At 38.8% G+C, this 21,555-nt stretch overlaps 3 protein-coding genes across 6 annotated transcripts in view; 2 read left to right on the top strand and 1 right to left on the bottom strand.

The window, feature by feature from the left end:
- Window positions 1-2,859: 2,859 nt before the first annotated feature.
- Window positions 2,860-8,083, top strand: srd5a2b (steroid-5-alpha-reductase, alpha polypeptide 2b). 2 transcript variants are annotated; one of them, XM_008430216.2, is made up of 5 exons: window positions 2,860-3,338; window positions 5,552-5,715; window positions 5,791-5,913; window positions 5,992-6,142; window positions 6,230-8,083. In XM_008430216.2, exons 1-5 carry the CDS (start codon window positions 3,064-3,066, stop codon window positions 6,294-6,296), a joined length of 780 nt encoding a protein of 259 aa, XP_008428438.1. In that variant the 5' UTR covers window positions 2,860-3,063; the 3' UTR covers window positions 6,297-8,083. The 2 variants fall into 2 exon arrangements, with proteins under 2 accessions (XP_008428438.1, XP_008428439.1); XM_008430217.2 differs by having other exon boundaries at window positions 2,868-3,338; window positions 5,812-5,913.
- A 305-nt stretch (window positions 8,084-8,388) lies between these two features.
- On the bottom strand, window positions 8,389-12,695 carry mkks (MKKS centrosomal shuttling protein). Its single transcript, XM_008430211.2, has 4 exons — window positions 11,672-12,695; window positions 10,929-11,110; window positions 10,672-10,782; window positions 8,389-10,123 (listed from the first exon to the last, which is right to left on the bottom strand). Exons 1-4 carry the CDS (start codon window positions 12,678-12,680, stop codon window positions 9,695-9,697), a joined length of 1,731 nt encoding a protein of 576 aa, XP_008428433.1. The 5' UTR covers window positions 12,681-12,695; the 3' UTR covers window positions 8,389-9,694.
- slx4ip (SLX4 interacting protein) overlaps window positions 12,637-21,555 on the top strand; it is a 45,987-nt gene continuing 37,068 nt past the window's right edge. For 2 of the 3 annotated variants that reach the window (XM_008430214.1, XM_008430212.1), the window contains exons 1-3: window positions 12,999-13,263; window positions 13,658-13,725; window positions 14,157-14,196. In XM_008430214.1, coding sequence (XP_008428436.1) covers window positions 14,170-14,196 — 27 coding nt within the window. In that variant the 5' untranslated portion in view covers window positions 12,999-13,263; window positions 13,658-13,725; window positions 14,157-14,169. Of the gene's footprint in view, window positions 12,697-12,998; window positions 13,264-13,657; window positions 13,726-14,156; window positions 14,197-21,555 lie in introns of those variants that run through there. The other variant, XM_008430213.2, reaches the window with a different exon arrangement.

Raw genomic sequence — 21,555 nt, 5'->3', positions numbered from 1 at the left:
TATGCTAATTTACAGAAAACTAGCAAAGCATGACACACTGTGCTATTGTGCCTTTTATCACTGTTGCACATTTATATATATATGTAAGTATATATATAAATAGATATATAAAGCATATTCTCACTTTCAGTCTTATTTTCTAAAATGTGTTTTCAGTTTTTGTGTACTCTTTCCCCTCCTCTTCCCTTTTGCCGACAGCCCAACTTAGTTTCCAGCCCGCCCAACACTTCATCACTTCTTACCCTGCACACCCATCTGTTGGGCTAAAATGGCACCCACTGTTATCTCCTTTCTCCAGCGAGGGAGTTCTGTTCTGTCAAACTTCATTCTTGTAGCGAGAGACAAATAGCTTAACCTTAACACTGTTCATTTCTCTGTCTTTGATTATTTTTGTCTTTTTAGAGATGTTTTTCTTTTGTATTTTCTTTTCCTCTCTATTTAGGATTTGGAAGTTTTCACATCGTTAAACTACACAAAAAAAAAAAAAAAATACTGCTTATCTACTCCCGTAATGGAGTTTTTTTGATCTCAGGTTCCACTGACAAAGCATCCCAAAAGGCTCTTCAGAAAAGGCAGAAGATTCATGTTACAAAAGAAGTAAAATGTACTGAAAAGCACATCTGCTTAAGTGTCTTGTTTTTCTGTCACAAACTCCCCCCCCCCCCGATTTTTGCTGCATATACTTTCAGTCATGGAAATTTATAAAAGTCTTATGCTCTATAGATCGTTCTGAGACGAAATTAGTATATCATTGACAAGGTAAATTATTTCATAAATTTGGTTAATTTGATTATAGCTTACAGCAAATAAAGAAACATGAGAAAAAGGAATGTTTAATACAGAAAAGTATAGTTATATATTCTTGGTTTTGCATTAGTTACTATTTCAATGCAGCATGGAGGAGTTCAGGCTGTGATTCTGCTGGGATGTAGTGGAAGTCCAGGTTGCTTTAATGGTTTGTTTCGGGTCATCTGCATTGGTGGGTCTGGTGTGTGTCATCAGCCTGCTGACCTCAAGTCCATAGAGGATCCATGGGTTTGAGGTCAGCCCAGTTTGCAGGCCGCTCGAGCGCAGTAACGCAATAAACCAGCATTTGAACCTTTGGCAGTGTGGGGAGACACCAGATCCTGCTGGAAGAGGAAATCAGCAGAGCCTGTCAGAAGAGGGGAAGTGCTTTAAAACGTCCTAATTCTCTCAAACTTAATGTCTTGAACTTGATTTTTTTTTTCTTTTTTAAACCCAGTGAACCAAGACAAGCAGGTGACATGGCACCCAAATTGTTACTGAAACTTCACCATGGTTCTCAAGCAGCTCAGACTCTTTGCCTTACAAAATACAAAATTTATTTTCATTTTAAGAGAACTCTGGGACACTAATCAACAGTCCAATCCTTGTCCTACTAGTCCCATATAAGACATTTCTGACATCTCTACTTCTGGCAGCTGTAGTTCACATCCTGTGAAGCTCCTTGTGAATCTCCCTAAGCATTTGAATGGTCTTTGCTGGTGCATCATTCTCTACCACAGTTTTTCCTTTTGCCAAACTTTCCTTTGATATGTTGCATGCATCACTCTGTAGCCAGCTGCTTTAGCAATGAGGTTACCGTCCTTGGGGAGTGTCAGTGACTGTGCTGGAAAACCATCAAGTCAGCAGTTCTTCCCATTATGATGTGGATCATAACTTTTCTGTTTTAAAAAGACTTGTTTTTATTAATTTAAGAGTCAAAATGCTGGGTTTTCATTAGCTGTTAGCCATTTAGATGTTTTCTAAGTGAAGACATGACACCTAAAATATACACTGCAAAAACACATTTTATGAAGTACTTTTGATTTAGTTTCAGATCATCTTAGATTTGCCTGATTTCAGGTGTGCTATCTTTTAACTAAATAATTCCTTAATTAGCCCAGGTTGATTTAAAAAAAAAAAAAAAAAAAGTTTGCCGGCAGACTATTTCACTTATATCAAAACTTTTTCCAATGTTGTAAGTGAAATAGTCTGCCAGCAGAACTAGTTCTTTTCTGTCAATATTAAGGAATTATTTACTCAAAATATGCTCCTATGTTTTGCTGAATAGTCACTCATAAGTTTTTGTCTCAAGTATACCAAGATATTTGCTCTAAAAATTAGACCAATCATGCCGCGTTATCAGTCTCTATGAAATGCTAGTTTCACTCTTAAAATTGAATGAATGAATGAAATTAACTTTTCAGTGATGATCTAATTTTTGGAGTTGTGTACTCAGGGCAGCACCACAAACAAGAGAAGCACTTAAAAAGCATAACTTGTTCTAAAACACTCTAGTTCAATCTCATTACATTTGCATTATCCTTGACACGACCGGCAGAAAATGTATGATTATTATCTCCAATAACAACAGGAGGTAATGATCCTTTCAGCTCTGTAGCTTCCTGTGAGCCATACCGTAGAAATCAGATTGCTTATCGCCGTTTGGAGTCTTTTCAGCTTTTATTTGAACTTGTTTCAGTTATTTCCTTTTTCCTCATCTATTAAATCTAGCCCTGTTTATGCAATATGACAGACGTGCCAACAATTTGCTCGTCCACATTCACGTAATCCAAGCAGTTGCTGAGGACATACCCAACATAACCACTTGGTCCCATTTCAATTAGGAAATAATGTGCAAGTGCACAAATAAATCTATTAAAACAATCAGATTTCCAGATTTTTTCTTTGCGCAGGTTTCTTTGTGAGCTTTTTAACTGGATGGACTCGTATATTAGGGAGTTTTAACATGAAGAAAGCTCTTACCAGAAGTCGTCTGTCACAGATGACTTCATGGCTGTTGCTCCCGGTTTGCTGCAAAACCTAAATTTGTGCTCGGGAGGGCGGGATAATCATAACCTCGCCTCAGGCAAAATATGTACATAAGCTGTGAAAAAGGGAACACTTTCATGTTTCAGCAGGCTGGCTCACAGACTTTGGCTGTGTTCTCTGGGAGGAGTCACAGAGAGGCTGTTTACATCCATTCAGCTTTAAACAGATGCTCAGGATTAGTTCGGAACTGGAAGGGATTACTGTAGCGTGGAGGACGAGACCTGCAAGATGCACTGCTATGAGAGCGTGGTGAACTGTCTGAGCTGTGGGATGCTGCTGGCAGGACTTCTTCACCTGATCTATCACAGGAAGGCACAGGCCTCCTATGGACGCCACATGAAACCCACCGCTCCGGCTAGGATGGTCCCTGCCAGAGTCGCCTGGTTCCTGCAGGAGATGCCAGCTCTTCTGATGCCCCTGCTGCTGATGCACCTTTCACGCCAATATTCCACTATGGGGAGGGCCATATTGCTAAAGACCTTCTGTCTGCACTATTTCCACAGGTAAGAGCAAAGAGAGAGGCTTCATTTAGGATGCTAAGAGTGCATTTGAAACCTCATAAGCCCCACAGGGTTTTCTGAAGTACATTTTTAAAATAACATACCCAAATGTAGTTCAGTTTTACTCAGCAACGACAAACTATTTCAAAAATCTTAGTATCAAAATTAAGCGGACCTTTGGGATACTGCTACAGTTAAAAATGTGGATGATGCATAAAATAATTAAGATTTTTTTTTTGTCCCTTACCAGAATATTTTTGCACCTTTTAGAAATGTAAACATTTGGAAACTGTACATCCACCTGTGCAAAGATTGATGCAGCTGACATAAACTAGAGCAAATTTACAGAGGTTTCATTAAAACATTCCCAGGTGTTTTCCCAGTGGCACAAGTTGGCACCATCTAAACAGATTCCCTGTGTTTTCACTTACTAAACATAAAATTCTTTTTTACATGGGTATGTGCTTGCATTATTTTAATACCCATATTTATTTTTCTACCAATTACAATGAAACAATATATATATAGTTTTTTACTTCCACTTTAAAAAAAAAAAAAAAAAGCTTACACCAAATTTAGACACATTTTGCAGATTTTTTTCCCTGAACTACCAAAATATATAATTTTTTCAGAGCTTTTTTTCAAAACTTCCAGAGCTCCCTACAATGGTTTTTTTGATGAAGGTTCTAGTCACTGACATCTGTCCCGCAGCCCTTGGACATAAACTCAGATGCTTCCTGCTCAACTCTAATGGTTTTTATCAGCTTCCAAGAATCTGACATTTTTGTTGATGCCAAATATGTCTGTTTAACTGGAGGGACATGCAGTAATGAGTGTAGGGGGAAAAGTTAAGCTCTGCCCCTGGTACTGGGGGATTATGGCTCATATTATATGACCTTGTTTATGTTTGAAAACTTCCATCATCTTACCTGAAAGACAGTATAAGCAATGGGAAAGCCATTTACATTCAGCTGCATCTTGAAATGTTAGAAATGTTAATTTGTTCCAGTAAATCAGCTCAGACAGTAGATTCATAAGACATATTCTAAGTGTTTATTTCTGTTCATTTTTGGTCTTTACTGATAGAATCTCTTATAACATTGCCATGAACTGTATTTGCACTCAATAGTTGATTGGTCCTCCTTTGAGCATGAGTTATTGCTTCAGTGAAGCTGAACATGCAGGGGATCAGACTGTGGCTCTGCTGTGGAAGCCCAGATTGTTTTGAAAGCAACCTTCAGCTCATCCACATTGTTGGCTCTGCAGCCTCTCAACTTCCTCTCAACAATACTCCGTTCAGGTTCAGGTCAGGCTAATTTGGTGGCCAAATAAAGCACTTCAGACTCAACCTTGTTAAGAAAATAAATTTAAAATATGCTAGTTTTAAAACGTAACATGTCTTGATTGAAATAGCCTAATTCTAGTTTTAAAATTAATAACTTATTCTGGCCTATTGACCTTTATTTATTTTGTAGTTACAGCAGATCGTTTGCTAAGATCTTTGATCTGCCCTTTGTCTGTCTGGGAAAACAATCAGGAGAAGTTCCAGCTTTTCACACAGATCCGTGAAAAGCCATAAAACAGCAGGAGTTCAGGAGAAGCTCTGTTTCCACTTTATTTAGACAAAAGGGGACAAAGGCTTTAGAGAGAGGGTCAGAGACATCTCCTGGTTGGATGAGCAAAGATACGCCTTATTTGAATAAAAGACAAGAATACGCCTTTACTATAAAACTTTCTACACATGAGTAACAAATTAGATTTGCTCTTGCAATTCTCCAAAGACGTCTTTGGACGTCTTTGCTTTTCTTTCTTTCCTTCTTCTTCTTTCTATTTGTCTCAGGTAAATGAATGTATGTCTCTGTTGTTCTGCAGATTCTGTTGTAATTTCATACGTTGTCTTCTATTGGATTAAACTCTACAATTCTGTGACATTAACACTCATTGTGGTTTTTCTATGTGGCTACACGCGGCCTGCCGGGAGGACCTGGGATCCAAAGAGGAAGATAGAGCCAGACATTTCCAAAAATATACTAATTCTTAAAATCTTCCTCAACAGCCCCAAGCAGCTTGGATTGTGTGCCTACCTACTCTGCCTCAAAACTCTGGGACCTTGATTTCAGGAATGCCTGAACGTATCCAGGATATGAGCTGTAGTAACGTTACACCTCCACCTCTTGGTCTACCTTCTCTTTCTGTTATCTGTCTGTCTATCACAGGACATTTGTGTATTCCCTGCTGAACAGAGGACAGCCGTTCCCTCTGAGTGTGATGGCCACAGGAGGTTTCTTCTGCTTGATGAACGGCTTTCTGCAGGGTCACTATTTGCTGCACTGTGTCCAGTTTGATGAGGAATGGTCAGCTGGCTACCGCTATACAACTGGTGAGCACACGCTCTTTCCCCCCCCCCTCTCATCTTAAATCCGTTTTAAACATAAGATGACTTGTGAAATGTTAGTTGTGTTGCATGTTGTTTCAGGCTTAGTGGTGTTTTACATCGGAATGGCCATTAATATACACAGCGATTACATTCTGCGCAACCTGAGGAAACCTAAAGAGATAGTTTACAAACTTCCAGCAGGTATGAACTTGATTATACTCAAGTAAACTCTCCTCCAAAGTGTGCTTGCACTCACACGGTCTCCTTAATCTCCTGCAGGAGGCCTATTTGAATATGTGTCTGGTGCCAACTACTTTGGGGAGCTGGTGGAGTGGATTGGCTATGCCATAGTGACACGGTCCCTTCCAGGATTCTCGATCGCTGTCTTTAGCTTCTGTTTTATTGGACCAAGAGCCTATTACCATCACAAGTACCTACAATATTTTCAAAAGATTAATGATCCCTGCTTTTGTACTGTCGTTTCTTTTATTCCTAATTTCTCTTATCTTTGTTACAGGTTTTATAAGGAACATTTTAAAGAATACCCCAGGTTTCGAAAGGCTTTGATTCCATTCATCTTCTGAAACATCCTCTCATTACCTTTTGTTGGGGAATGGTTCTAGTTTTAGCTCTAGAACACCAAACGCATAATATTTTATACACATATTTCTGAGGTCTCTAGTTTTAAGATTACTCTTTTTAAACATGGGCTGTGCTGAGGAAACCAGAGTACCCAGAGGGAACCCACACATAAATGGGAAAATCATGCAAACTAAATGCACAAATGCCTGCAGACTGGGATTCAAACCCAGAACTTTATTGCCACAATTTTCTCACCGTGCAGCCCTTGATCTATTTATGCCTTGAAGAAAAAGAACACAGTCTCCTCACCAGAGGGTAAATGTGGTTCACTGGGTAGAGTAATAATTTTGAAATTGGAATTTGTGAGTTCCAAGTCAAGTCAAGTCAAGTTTATTTGTATATCACATTTCAGCAACAAGACAGTTAGAAGTGCTTCGAACCATAAAAATGCAGGTACCAGCTTCCTCCTGTCACATGTTGATGTTCCCCTGCTCAAGGCACATAACCCTGAGTTGCCTACTTGTCAGCATATCAGTTTATGCAATTGTATGTGTTGGTGAGTATGACTAGAAGAATGTGATTTTTGTGCACTTTAGGGTTTTTAAACCATTTTGAGTTTTTAGTATTACAAGAAAAACAGTATAAACTCAGTGTACCATTTTTAATACAGATGTTTGCTGCACCTGCATGGATGTGTTTGAGGCCTCTACTTTTTTTAAGAGAGTGAATGTTTTCCTCAAAGTCATTCTGTATCAAATTGTGTCTATGCTTGTTATTTGCCCCCTGATGGAGGATCTAGTCAGGCGTCTCCAGTCCACCCTTTACAGCTTCAGTCCCTCGACTTCTAAATGCATCCACGTTTCACCATACACGAGTCAAACAGCTGACTTTACCTTCTGAGCATGTGTTTGGGTTCTGCACATTCCCGTTTCTGGAAGAATAAAGGTGTTGGTTTCGACTCCCTATCTGGGGTCTTTCTGCATGGAGTTTACATGTTCTCATTGTGCATGCATGGTTCTCTTCTGGCACTCCCACAGTTCAAAAACATAACTGTTAGATTAAATGGTATCTAAATTTGTATATATGAGGGTGTGGTTTCCATGGTTGTTTTTCTCTGTGTTGCTCTGTGATGGACTGGGGATCTGTCCAACGACCGCTGGAGAAAGGCACCAACCCCCTGCGACCATTAAAAAAAAGGAAAGGAAATAAAGTAAGCATGCAAACTATTTTTTTTTTTGGCAGATGGCTTTAGGAATCTGCATCCAAATTGTGGTTTCAGCCCTCTTAGCACCTCATTTATCTTTTATACTCTGATATTTATGAAACCTTTCGAGGCCATTTTGCTCAAAACCCTTGACGACAGAATATTGTTTTTGCTTTGTGACGCCTGGTGGATGCTCTCAGAATTGCAGGTACGAGTGCCATCTTTTATTCAGGAATCCAAAATGGCTGTGCGCACAAAGAAACACTAAAACAAACGAACAAAAAATAGCAACTCATAACAACCTAATGTTTCATTAAATGTTACATCAATATGCACTATACGGTAATATGTTCAAATCTGGAACCAACTTCCTGAAAACTGCATAACAGTTGAAACACTGAGTTCCTTTAAATCAAGTCTAAACCCCCATGCGTTAGAGTTACCTTTGATTTTGATGACGGCATTTGATGAAATGTAATGTTTATTACTTGTTTCATAACTGGATACTGTGTTAAGTGTGTGTAAAGCACTTCAAACTGTCTTGTTGCTAAAATGTGATGTTCAAATAAACTTGACTTGACTGGACTGGAAGAAAACTGTGGAGTAAAGGCTATTCTATTCAGGTCTGTTTTACTGCTCAGTGGATCAGATGGGTTTTTTTTTTTTTTTTAGAAAATTTCATGATTTACTATATATCAGTTGTGCATCAAAACTGCAATTTTATTTATTTATTTAAGAAATGAAATAAGTATTTAATTAGAATTGAATTAGAATTTGACATTTCTTTTGTCTCTTTCTGGCCATATGATCAATATATATTAAAAAGTAACAAAAAAATAATTTTAGAAAATAAAAAGTGGGAGTCCATTTAATATTTTATGAAACTTTGTTAAGGTTTTTTTTTTAAGGTGGGTAATAACCAGTTCAATTAAAAAAAAGTTTGATGTTCTGATTGTCTGAGGCAGGCGTTTGTTCTGTAAATGGTGGGTTACTAATTCATATCCCCACTCGTCTGTCAGATGAATGGATGACTAACTGTAGTGTAAAGCACTTTGACCCTCTGAACTAGATAAAGCACAAGAAGGTTTCAGGCCAGTCACCATTATTTCTGGTAATAGGCTTTAAATAGTTCAACATTGTAACTCATTTTATAAAAAATGTATTCAGAGTTGTAGATGCTAATGGCTCTCGGTAGGAAGGATATTTTGTAGCAGTCTGTATTAAAGCAGCTTTGAAGAAACCTCTGACTAAAAACTGTTTTTGTTATGATGTAGAGGATGCTAAGGATTGTCCAAAATTTTCTTGGCTTTATGAAAAGTTCTTCTTTGCACCATCATCCCCAGAGCAGTCCAGAAAACAGCCAACCTTCTTTATCAGCTTGTTGAGCTTTTCTCACCGACTCTGTTGTCCCTCGCTCTGATGCTGTTGCCCCAACAGATGATGATCAAAGAGATTACACACTCCAAAACAAACTTATAGAAGATATGCAGCATCCTGCTGCAAACACAGAGGGACTGAAGTGCAAGATGAATGCACATAAACTTCTGACCAGCACTCCAAATATCCAATTGTGCTCTAATGCTGATTGCAAACAGTACAAGAACAAAACTGTTTTGTGTTTATGTGTTGCACTTTTCAAATTTTATTTAAATTTAAAAAATAATTTATTGCAAAGGGAAAATAAATATTGTCGTAACTGATATTAAAGTGTCGTCAAAAAGTTGTCATGGATGGTGATGCTGTGGGCAGGAAGGATCTTTGGTAGCAGTCAGTAATGTAATAAATCTGAAAAGAGTTCTCACTGAATAATATTCTGAAGGCTGTCATGTATGCCAACAGCTCAATATATGGGCAGTAGACGATGTTCCACAGTAACATGTCCTGGATGAGACCATAAGTTGTTAACAAGCTCTGCTAATCCATCTCATTTGCTTTTGCTGCTCCTCTTTATATCTATGGCCTTATGGTTAGAAAGACGTTGGAGTTGAGGATAATGATCCATGGAAGAGATGGTTGGAACTTCCTGCTTCCTGCTGAAGACCAACATTCCCAAAGCATGAAGGTGCCACCATTTTGTTTTACAGTGGGGATGCTATATTGATGTGTATTCATTTACTGTTTACATAGAATAATAATAAAATTAAAAATCACAAAAGAGTGTCTGTGACGTTATGTCATTCTTGATAACACATCTCGTTAGTTCACATCCTGAATGACATATCTCACATCCAGTACAAGATTAGCAGTTTCCACGGCAACTTCTAACGCGTTAACTTTAGCTGTGAAGGAGTCGAGTACGGTCGGCTGCAGCGGTGACGCTGTTAACAAGGGTGCCGGGGAAAACTCTGCATATTCAGTGTTTAGGTAGCTCCACTTTTTATTTTGGCAGCTTTGTACCACTCCACAGCCACAGAGTGCCGTAGCGTCCTCCAGATGTTCCTCTGTAACATCTGAAGGGAGAGTCCAGTGGTGTGCGTGAGTCAGGTCGATGAGAGAAGCCCCGTCGTCGTGCTCTAGAGATGTGGCCACCGACTCCAGAGAGCGACAGAACGCCTCAGCAGCAACAAGGTACTCCGTCTGTGAGCAGCCCAAAACGGGTGAGGACTCCGACACGTTATTCTTGCTCTGTAAAACGAGATATTATCATTACAAAAGCTAAGATTAATGTAAAGTTTAGGGCTGGACGATAATGGCTGAAAAACATATCACAATATAAGCGTTTCAGATCAGGTGATATCTATTTTAAATATCTGAAATACTGACAAACTAGTGATGTGACCTTTTCTCTTTTATCCAGTTTTCACTACATGCTGTTGTTTTTTTAAAACATTTTAAGAAGTTACGAGGCAGGGTGGCAAAACCTTAAACTGATACTGCACAAGTTACTCAGCTGCAGGTTGTTGCTAGGTAACCAAAGACTGAGTGAGTTAATAGATGCCATCAACCTTGCTTAGCTAACCATGAGAGGCTAACTGGCTAATTTTTTTCCTCTGCCTAGATCCCCCAGAATGCCATGTGATTCTGGATAATCACATGTATCTATGTATTGAAGATACATAGATACATTATCTATTGACATTGATCCCATGCCTATCATGATATATATGATTACTGATTTATTGTCCAGCCCTAGTAAAGTTAATGAAAAATGAATAAATGGAAAGGATTTTGACCTGGTGTCTGACATAAGCAGCTAAGTGGGTTTCAGTGCAGCCACCTCCGAGTAAAGCACACGGCTCCCTCAGAGTGAGCCTCAACACATGCTCCGCCTTCTGGCACACCAGCTGCAGAATTTAAAAATATTGGTTTAGAACACAGGCGTAAAGAGGCATGTATCATTGTAAAACAATTTTACATCCTTAATTTCCTTTATTAATTTACTTTATGCATTAAAACCAACAATGGAGCTGTAGTTTCTATTTTATCTTACCTTCAGTTCATTGAGCATCGTTTCATTCCTGTGGCAGAGGATCGTGGTACAGGTGGTTGTTTTCCCAGCAGGGTGTAAATGCAGCTTTGTCTTGGATCCAAACTGCCTAACACTGACATTATGGACCTCCCCATAGGCTTCACGAGGGATTGTGGTGTGCAGTGTTGCCACAGGCTGAGCACCTATTAGATAAGTAAACCAGGAGCAAAATGTACTTTAACTGTAAACTATACACATTGATGAAATGCAGTGTACATGTAGGTGCTTACAGTGGCTTCCAAAAGAATGCAATCAGCCTTAAGTTGTCCTCATTTTGTCATTTTACGACTCACAATGTGATTTACTCGGATTATATGTGAAAGGTCAACACAAAGTAGTGGATAATTGTAAAATGAAAAGAAAATTCTACATTTTTCAAATTTTTTTCATTAGTAATAAAAATCTGAAATGTGTCTATTTATTTGAGTTTAGCCACCTTCACTCTGATACTCCTACAAAAAATTCAGTGAGCACCACCATTGAATTCAGAAATCCCCTCTATAGTAAACGAACTGTCTAATCTGACTGACTGGACAGGGAGAACATTAATCACAAAAGATATTGTACAAAAAAAGCACTAAGAAGAAAATTAATGTTCAGAGATGCCTTGCATCCCCTTCACCGTTATTATACTTTTAAGCAATATTATGCAATCTAGATTGTATTTGTACTTATCTGTATATTTGCTTGAAACAAAGTCCTACCTGTCAGCTGAATAAGTGGCTCCATGAGGCTGATTCCAAGTCTCTCTATGACTATTATAGCATTGCATCTCAAGTAGTGCTGCAGCACTGGGTGGATGACCTTCTGACACACAAATAACTTCACCTCATCTTTAAGCACCTGCTTTCCAAGTTCCAAAAGCTGACCCAGGATCTGTGAGTCAGTGTCCACACCCTGATGCACCTCGATCCTACCATCTCCAAGTTCACCAAGATCTCCAGCCAGAGATGCACTGAACAGAACCATACGCAGTGGACTACAAAGATTGCCAAGGGAAATGTTTTCAGGCGTGTCCAATAGTAGGCCTGGAAAGACAGCTGATTTCTGCACAGAGTGCCCCTCTATTGGGATAATTACTGTTCTGCCAAGCCGGACTTTATCTGGGATGTTGCAAGGAACAGTCAGTAAGAAGGCTTGAACAGCCAGCCTGCTGATGTGAGTTGATTCTGGTTCTGAAAGCACACATGTCGGTTTGCTCGAGATAACACTGCGAGCTAAAGTAATCAAACTCTGGCTGCTGCAAAAATCCAGCTGGACTTTACAACCACAGTCCTCTTGTTGTAGATGAGCAGTGCAAAGAGACAGAATGTGTTTGTTTACTCTGATTATCACGTTTTTGCTGAGGTCACACCGCCCTGCTTCTTCAATTAGAGACAGACAGAAAACAGAAGCGAACAAACCACAGTCACTAAAGCGGGAGACGTGATTCAGAATGGAGCCTTTTATCAGACTGATGATGGGATGAGAAGAGGAAATGGCTTGAAGCAGAACAGATGAGGTGGAGGTGGTCACTACGGCCCCTCCGATGTTGTTATGAACTTGTTTCAGCCTGGCAGTAGGACCGTAAGAAGACTTGAGAAGCTCCTTCATCAGGCGGAGTTTGTTACAAACATCTGAGCTGTTCAGAAGAAGATCCGTACAGACAGAGGGAGATTTCTTCACGAGTCGAGACATCTGCATCAGCGAACTTAAATAACTCGCTATATACATCAATGCTGCTTCAAATGTAAGGGTGTCAACTTGCTATTACTCACTTAGTGGTTTTTAACACTGCCTAACTAAAACATTAGCAAAAAATGCAAAGGTTTTACATACATGCTTAAAACATATTAACAAATATATCAGTTCTTTAAAAGGTTTACTCTTTTTAAAATAACATTGCGATTTTATTTAAATTATTTAAATTAACGACAGACAAAGTAGAAAAGAACAACAGGCAAGATACGAACACCACTCGTTTCCATGGTAGCGGTTACAATGTTTAGTCCCACAGATGCCTTGTAAGCTTGCCACTCATAATATGGCGGCTGTTGTGTCGTACTGTCCTCAGCGACCGCCCGTCGTATTTCACAGTAACTCCCTCAAGCTGATTCGTTTAGTTTACTCGCTTATTTATATTTTCACAGAAGAGTGAAAATATAACTTATGTGCATTATTTTATATTTTGATTAGGCTCTGTTTTGCGAATCTTCCCAGTAAAATCAATTTCTCATATTTATGGCAGTTGGTGGACAGCAAAATAAATTGACGTCATCTCCAGGCGCTTTGCATATGTCGTTCAAAACGGTTGGCGGTATGAAATTTTTACATATATCTCGCACTTTAGCGATGTTTTATCTGACTTATTTAATAGTGTGTAACTGTGATGCCATTAAGTAACAACCTTATATTAATGGCAGCTATTTGTCGTTTTTGAAGTTAGTTGTTTACTGAAGGAAACAAAATACTCGAGGTTTGAATTTCGACCTGTTACGTCTGGAATACTGGGGTTCATTATTGTTGTAAAGCTACAAAAATGCTGTGTGAATTTTTATATGCATATATTGAGAATTACGTAAATTATGTTAATTCTGAGGCGGTGTAAAAAACAAACAAAAAACCCACAGGACCTAGATTTCTTAAATCTGTGCTAGTTTGTCCTCCACTAAATTTCTGAAGAAGTAATTTCCTTTTTTTGTATTTTAAAGATATTTATAAGCACTGTAGAACAACTCGGTGCACATTTTACAGAAGAGACTGGATCCAACCTAATAAGGTGGGTTGCTTGCAAAAATGGTGTAAAAATGCTATGCATTTAAATGTTATGCATGTAAAAAAATATAATTTAAATACTTTGCAATTATTATTATTATTATTTCAGTCCATGTTTGACTTCCTAAAAGGACATTAAACCATTAGTTTTGTTAATAATTAAAATAAGCATAACAATATTTAAAAAATAATTTGCCCTGTCTTGTATTTTTTCTATAAATATTATTAAATCTTAGATTTTCAAGTAGAAGTAGTTTTCACAACTACAAATTACTTTTCAATAGTTTGTAGAAAAGTTGATTTCTCAAATCTGTGCTAGTTTGTCCTCCACTAAAATTCTGGAGAAGTTATTTCCTTTTTGTGTCTTTTAAAGGTATTTGTAAGCATCTTTGGCCAATACTTTAGACATAATTCAAGCTGTGTTCTCATTGTCAGGTGCTGTGAAGCAATGTCTCCCTTCAAGTTTGTCATTAAGGTAGGTAGAGTAAGTCAAACCCCAAAGGCCCCCTGTACCCTGAATCAATATGATGTTAGGGAACATGTCTGCCATATTTAATAACATTTTTTTTACACATTGATATGCAAAAACAAATCTATCCTTTGACACTTTGCAGAGTTAATGTTAGAATTTCTCAAATTGTGATCATATTTTCAAAATGAAGAATAAATAAAAAAATATCTGATCCCAAAATCATGATTTTTGTGCATACCATTTGATGCTCAAAAGCCGTCATTTTGAACTGCCATCAAGTTTGAACTAACAAACCTTTTGCACTTGACGGTTCCACTTTTTGTCCTGTTGCAACTGTAAATGCAATATTTTTTGATTGGGGTAACAAAGTAGTGCCTGATTAAGTGGATAGTTATTCAATCTTTGTTATAATCAGCACTAGAGGTGTGCTGTTGAACCGCTGCTACGCGCGTAGCAGCTACCTGTAGCTGCTACCTGTAGCAGGTAGCAGCTAGCAGGTGGAGCAGAAGCGGAGCGCCGCTTCTGCTCCACCTGGTAGTGACTCTCACACCAAACCTCTGCTTAAAGCTGCRGCATCTAACCTAAAAAAATTAATTTTACATGCGTATTAAAACTTTCGCTGTCCTAACATGAGACAGATAATCTCTGAAAAAATAATCGATCTCTTCTCTGTTCTGCATAATTACTCCGCTCAATCAGAAACAGCCAATCAGAAGTAGCAGTAATCAGCTAGCCGCCATGCTATCAGGAAGTTTTCATGCAGTAACTCAAGATTGTTTATTGAAATGGATCCTGTATTTGCCTGAATGTTAAGTTTTATACTTGAATTTTTTGGCAATGTTGAGAGCTTTTATTTTGACTCTTTGCATTATTTAGCTGCTTCAGAGCCTCCATATGTTTTCAGTCTGTTAAAGATAGTATTACCGATAGCAGTACAATTTGCACAATGCCTGTTTTGTTTTTTTCTTGGAAAAAGTTATTAAAAACAAGTTTTTGTCTAAATTAAGGTGAATTTATGGTTCCTTTTTCCATATATTGTAACCGGTAGTTCTTATGATTAAAAAAATTATAATTATGTGATCGGTATCGGTGATCGGTATCGGTGATCGGCCCTCATGGGTGATCGGAATCGGCAGGAAAAAACCTGATCGGCACATCTCTAATCAGCACCAGTCAATATTGTGTAGGATCACATTTTGCCTCGGTTACAACTGACCTGCCTTGCCTTGACTGGCAGGTTAGCTGGTAGGGCATGCATTTGGTGCCACAATATTTCCATTTTTTAGAACAGTGCTCTGTGAAATATTATAATGTGAAATAATGTTTTAAATCCTAATCTTACTTTAAATCTTTCTCATCCCTGACCTGTCTGCTGTGTTTCTTGGTCTTCATGATGCTGACCTCTAACAAACCTCTGAGGCCTTCACAGAACAGCTAGGGTTTTTATTGAATTGCACACATTTGGACTCATTTTACTAACTGGCTTAGGTCTGGATGGTTGCAGTGGATCTTTAAGGGTATTTGAGTAAAGGAGGCTGATTTCAAATTAAATTTAGACTTTGTATTTAAAAACATTATAAAACAATTAATAATTTTCTGAAATGCATTATATTGGGTATGAAAACAACACCTGTTCAATGACTGCCGGAGAGAGGCCCCTGAGACTCTGTAAGGGTAAGCAGGATGAGCAGCTTTTCTTCTCTTCTTGGATTATTTTTCTTTGTCCACTAGAGGGGAGTACAGATATGCTTTTCAGCTTCTCCCCACTGTGGCGTGTTCAAGTGTCTGATCTCCTTGTGCAATTTCTCACTGACTAACCCTTGATCCTGTTGCTAATGGGTTCAAGCATCCAGCACAGGAGAAACTTGCTCTATTAAAAAAAAGCAGTGCAGTTCATCCCCAGTCAGTTTCTCTCTCAGGAATAATGCATGTCATATGTTTTTGTTAAGTGCTGGAAAAGCTGCTGCTCTCTCTTTTTGTTGATGTTTCATTTATTGAGAGGCTTGGATGAGGGCTGCAGACATTTGCGCTGATCTCTCACATCCTCCCTAATGCCATATGAGCCTAGTTGACCAGATATTGGATTCAGTCTCCTTATTTGTTTCATATGCATGCCTGCATACGGGTTAACCCACCACCACCCCCGCTGGCTGGTTGTGGGAGAGTAAAACCCTGAAGGTTCGAGGAATGTTCCGTCCCACTTGGCACATAATGATACTGTTGTGTTAGTCGGCCTGAGAAAATGCGCACAGCCTCCACCACTCTTAACCAACTAACCACGAACAAGTATGTTAAAATGAATCGGTCCAAACAAAAGCAGCCAAAGCTCAGCCCATGACTTCTCATAAGACAAGACAAGTTTTTTTTAATGATTTAAATACTTAGAAAATCTGTTGAGCTGAGGTGTTGCTTGTCTATATAGCATAATATTTATCAAAGGATTTCTGAGGAACTTTCATGAATTTTTAGCCACGCTAAGAATGCTGTTCAGTTGTTTTATGATTCTGTCTCCCTGAAGTGTTTTTAAAGCTGCTCCCTCAGTGCATCTGTAGAGCTGCAGGAGGTTCTGGTATGCTCCTTCTTAAAAGGGCTTAGACTATATAGTGACCTGCCACTTCTCAGACCTCCCGAAAAGGGGGCCTGCAGGCTTAAAAACATGATCCACCGATGTGCTTGCTTGTCTGGCAGGACATTGCTGCAGCAGATCTGCCTTCTATTAGCATTATTCACTGCTGACTTTCCAGCCGCCCTGAGTTCTTGTCTGTTACCGAGATGTTTCTTTTTTTTTCTTTTTTTTTTTTTTTTTTTTTTTTTAGAAACAAAACCGTTTGAGGTATCGCAGAGCAGTTTAATGTCAGAGGTTTATGTGCTGCGTAGTGTTGTCACTCTGTAAATGAGCTCACGGAGGACCACACATAGTACATCGAGCAAAATCTTTGAGATTTTTGTGATTGGAAACAATTTGATTCTTCCCAGATCCATGAAACAAAGCAAAACCAAACAAAAAGATTAAAAAAGCACACAAAAAAAAACTATCTGTTTTCCATCTTTTGGCTGCACTTTTTCCTCGCAAAAGTATTCATACCCCCAGAACTTCTCATATTTCTTGCTTTTTTGGAATTGCTTCTTTCAGTAGCAGCAGTGGCGAGTCTTTTGAGATAAAGTCCCTTATCGGTTTTGCACATCTAGAGTCTGAACTCTTTGCTTGTTCTTCATATTCATGAATTTGCTTCAGTCCAAACAACTTCACTGTATTTCTCGCTGTACGTCTCAAGGTTGTTGTCCTCCTGGAAGGCGAACCTCCTTTCGTGTCTCCAGTCTGATGGAGCCTCTAACAGGGTTTCTGTCAGGATTGCCCTTTATTTAGCTCCATTTGTTTTCTCAACAGTTCTAATTAGCTCTCCTGTCCCTGCAGCATGATGCTGCTCCCACCGTGTATCACTTTGGCGATCCATGGCAGACCTGTCGGAGTGCAATGCATTTTACTTATGGGTGTAAGGGTAAAAGAAATCGAAAAAAATGCATGTTGCATTAAATCCTTATTAATTGTTTGAAGTTTCTGATTGTACCGTGACGAAATGTGACAAACATACTTTTGCAAGGTTCTGTATATTTCCAAGTTGGACCCAACACTTCCCAGCTTGTTATTTTTGTCTTCTAATTTCTCCAGTATGTGTATGCCTATGCTTTGTTTGCTGAGTTGTTACCTGGAGATATTCCTGTCTGTTCTTGCTGCTGAAATTCCACTCCTGGGTTGTGTCTCTCTCTTTTTTGTGTCATCAAATAAAAAAGGACTCAGGTATGCTAATATTTGAATGAATGAAAGGAGTTTTGCTCTCGGATGGAACGCTTCCGTCCGCCGATTTTAAATAGCATCTGGGTCTGTGTTAGTCAAGGCTCGCGTTTTCTGTGTAGTTTGGCCATATTAAGAAATTGGAAAGGAGAAAAGTTGTTCTGTTTTAGGGGAAACCCAGGTGACTCACTGCACACACACAGAGAGAGAGAGAGCTGGGAATGAGGCAAATAAAGCCAAAAAGCAGGTCTGTCAAGCCTGCACTTCTAAGAGCTCCCCTGGGTTTTCTGCAGATTGCAAAGAGGGAGAGAGTCAGAAAAAGAGAGACACAAAGGCAGAGAGGGAGAGATGCAAGTTTTATTGAGTGAGACTGCATCCCCAGCCCCTTCCCTCCCAGTGTAAACATCTGTGGCTGGTTAGTGTTAGCCTCTGAGCTAAGTGCAGTCCGAGAAGGTCTGGTTCTTATACTGTTTGATAGCAGTGGCAAAGGGCAGTGAGGTGGGGAGGTGGGTGAAGCTGCTCCCAAACTTTGGGCCCGGTGCCCAACTCGAAGCGGCTCAGGCAGGAGGATGGAGAGCCGGGTCTGGGAGTGAGATAAGGGAAGGTGGAGAGTGTTCTGGGAACTGAAAGTGATACACACCAGAACTCTGAAGACTAGAAAAGGCAAAGTGGCCATCAGAAAGTTGAAGTCAGGATGTGTTTGTTTGCAGGGAGAAGTAAAATCGTTTTCTCCTGTGGAGAGGCAACTTTAGTCTCTGATTCTTACTGCGACTTTCATTTGTGCCTCTTGAACTATTAACGATTATTTTAGTAAATGATTATTCTGATGATTAATTGGATAAAAATATTGTTACATTCTGCAGATTTTTCATTCAAACCTTTTTATGCAGTAATAAAAGATGCAAATATATTTTTTTAGTTAGAAAATTTACATTTTATTGTTTAGAATGCAATAGCATAGCATCCCTTTAGTAAACGCTTGATCATTTGTAGTAAAGGATGCATCCGCAGCTAAAAATATATTTCTATCAACATGTAAAAGCTCTGCTTTTTCTGCTCGACTTGGAACCAATAAAGTGTATGTCTGATCGGTTCACTTTTTTTTTTATCAAGCGATTAAAAATTGAGCACAAGGTGCTTCACAGTAGTTTTTTTTTTTTTTTTACAGAGGAGATCTGGGTAGAACATATTTACAGACAAAGAAGTTTTTATTGTTATTTTATCTTTAATGCATTATGAATATATTTTTTGTACAGTTTTATCTTAATTACGGCTCTGACTATTGAGATTAAAATGAACTTTATTTTGATGAATTTACATTACAAAAAAATGAAACAAAAGGAAGCAAAAAATTCTTCTAGCAAATGGCTTTTATTTAGTCTGTATAATTCCAGTTAATGATTAATCAATTACCAAATTAGTTGATTGATTTTTTTTTTTTTATAATTTATTCAAGATAGATCAGGAGCTAAAGCTAAATTTTGGGCAATCCTGGAAGAAAATATGTTAGAGGTTGCAAAATACTAGCTACGAATGAAGCAGAGGTTTACCGTCCAGGGAGACTAAAACCCCCTAGACATGGCCTAGTCAAAGTTGATACCTTGATCCAGTTGGGAATCAGTGGCAAGACTGTCCAAGCTGATGAAGCTTGAAGTACTTTGCAAAAAATGAGCAAACATTTCAGTCTCTAGATGTGCAAAGCTGCTGTAATTGCACCAACTGCAGGGTACCCTTTTGTACTTTGCCACGATGCAGTACTTTGTCGTAAAATAGATAAGGCTCATGCTTGGAATGTGATTCAAACTGAAAAAGCTCAAGTTGAATGGGTACTTTTGAAGAACACTGGGTAATATTGATCACTTCGGCAGCAAGGACACAAAATATAAAGAAGGTAATCTTAGCCTGCGGGAAGACTCAGTCCTATTCATCTATTCAGTGACAGCACACAAAAGATGGCACAATAAAGGATTTGGTATTAAGTAGCGCCTCTCGCTACCTCTGCTCAGGAATTTTGAAGGCTGGTGCAGGACGGCAAACAAAGCAGTGGTGGCCCACTTTAGAAAGCCTGAATAGAGACACTTCCTTTACAACTTTCTGCCTTATCAAAACAACAACAGTTGCTATGAGCCTTAAACGTGTCAAACCAGCTCTACGAAGTGGAAATACTCTTAAACTGTCTGGGACAGATGTAGAAAGCTTCTGGGTGTTCTTAAGATAATTATAATGCCATTAAAGTGAGCTTTGAGGTTGTTGGGTTTGTCTTAATATTCAGCAGTAAGCGGGGTATTTCCCCTTTAGTAAATGAATTCAAATTCCTTTCAATGTACAACAATATCTCATTAGACTCTGCAGGGAGATTTTACTTGGGCCTCATAGGGGATACACAAGGATTTACAGGGTCGTAGGTCATGGCATAGTTCAGCCAGGAGACCACTGGTCACTCTTTGTGCTAGGAATTGACAAAATTAGCCCACATGATCAGATTGTGGTCAGAGCCTTTGTGTAAAATTAGATTTGGCTATTTTTTGTGTTATCTGGCCCACTCGACTCAACACAATTGTCCTTTTTAAAAACGCTCCACATGAACAGCACGGTCTGAGCTCAGAGACGGGCACTCCTGCCATAAATCTGTTCCTTCCTCTAACCGGCACTTTTGCTTTGCAAATTAATTGGTTTCTCATTAGGATGATTGCATTAGAGCATTCCTGACTAACTCACCTCCCCCTCGTTTCTGAGAGGTCTGTAGGATCACATGCTGCTTTGTGCAAGAGGCCAGACCACTGTTGATCATCAGCATCCAGTTCCCAGTTGCGTCTCATCTCCTGATCTCATGTGATAACAGCAACTTGGTCTGAGATTTTGCTCGATGTTCACCTTTCAGTCCTAAAACGCTCAATAAGAAGTACAGAAAACGCATCAGCTTGCTGCACCTCTCCTTCAATTTTACACTCTATAATGCTCTTTTGATTTGCTGAGGTTTAACTTAGTCCCATAAGTTGTTCATCAGTTTACAGGCATCAAATAAAAAGACACACACACCCATTCTTTCCCTCACTCTCTGAATTTACAAACATTTATTGTTTCAGGTTAGTTAGAATTGGCTAATTCTCTTTGCTAAATGCCACAACATTGACATACAGAACATGTCAGAAATGTATTCATCAGCAATCAGCAAGTGTAGACATGATGATGTTTACACCAAAATATAGACAAATGTCTATACAATCTGAAATACAGACATCATCATGCCTATTCTTGCATATAATTGTTTGAACAGATGAATGTGGCGCTTTCAAGCATGTGGAAGTTGTTCCCAAAGTACCAAACTTGTTCGGCTTCATAATTCTCTTCCTGATGTCTTAGCTGACTTCTTTAGGCTTTCCCATCTTTTTGATTTCTTTCTCATTTTAAGTTAAGTATGCAGGTGAGTGAATAGCAGGACATTTTTTTGTTAATAACATTCACTTCAATTGGTGTCAAAAAGTAACACAATAATCTATAGATACTACTTTAAACTATTCTGCATGCTTATGCAACCGTGTTTTTGCATCTTTTTAACAACTTTTTTT

This window comes from Poecilia reticulata, linkage group LG15 (assembly GCF_000633615.1).
Source record: "Poecilia reticulata strain Guanapo linkage group LG15, Guppy_female_1.0+MT, whole genome shotgun sequence".
NCBI lineage: Eukaryota > Metazoa > Chordata > Actinopteri > Cyprinodontiformes > Poeciliidae > Poecilia > Poecilia reticulata.
The sequence above is the reverse complement of the archived record's forward strand: the minus strand, read 5'-3'. Positions and strand labels throughout refer to the sequence as shown.

Excerpts from the sequence above, each read along its gene's own strand:
- mkks (XM_008430211.2), bottom strand. The coding sequence starts at position 12,680 with ATGTATATAGCGAGTTATTTAAGTTCGCTGATGCAGATGTCTCGACTC. Across the intron at positions 10,783-10,928 it reads CGATGCTCAATGAACTGAAG|CTGGTGTGCCAGAAGGCGGA; the intron begins GTAAGATAAAAT and ends TAAATTCTGCAG. Across the intron at positions 10,124-10,671 it reads CTGCTTATGTCAGACACCAG|AGCAAGAATAACGTGTCGGA; the intron begins GTCAAAATCCTT and ends CTCGTTTTACAG.
- srd5a2b (XM_008430216.2), top strand. The coding sequence starts at position 3,064 with ATGCACTGCTATGAGAGCGTGGTGAACTGTCTGAGCTGTGGGATGCTG. Across the intron at positions 5,716-5,790 it reads TGGCTACCGCTATACAACTG|TTGTGTTGCATGTTGTTTCA; the intron begins GTGAGCACACGC and ends GTGAAATGTTAG. Across the intron at positions 6,143-6,229 it reads AGAGCCTATTACCATCACAA|GTTTTATAAGGAACATTTTA; the intron begins GTACCTACAATA and ends TCTTTGTTACAG.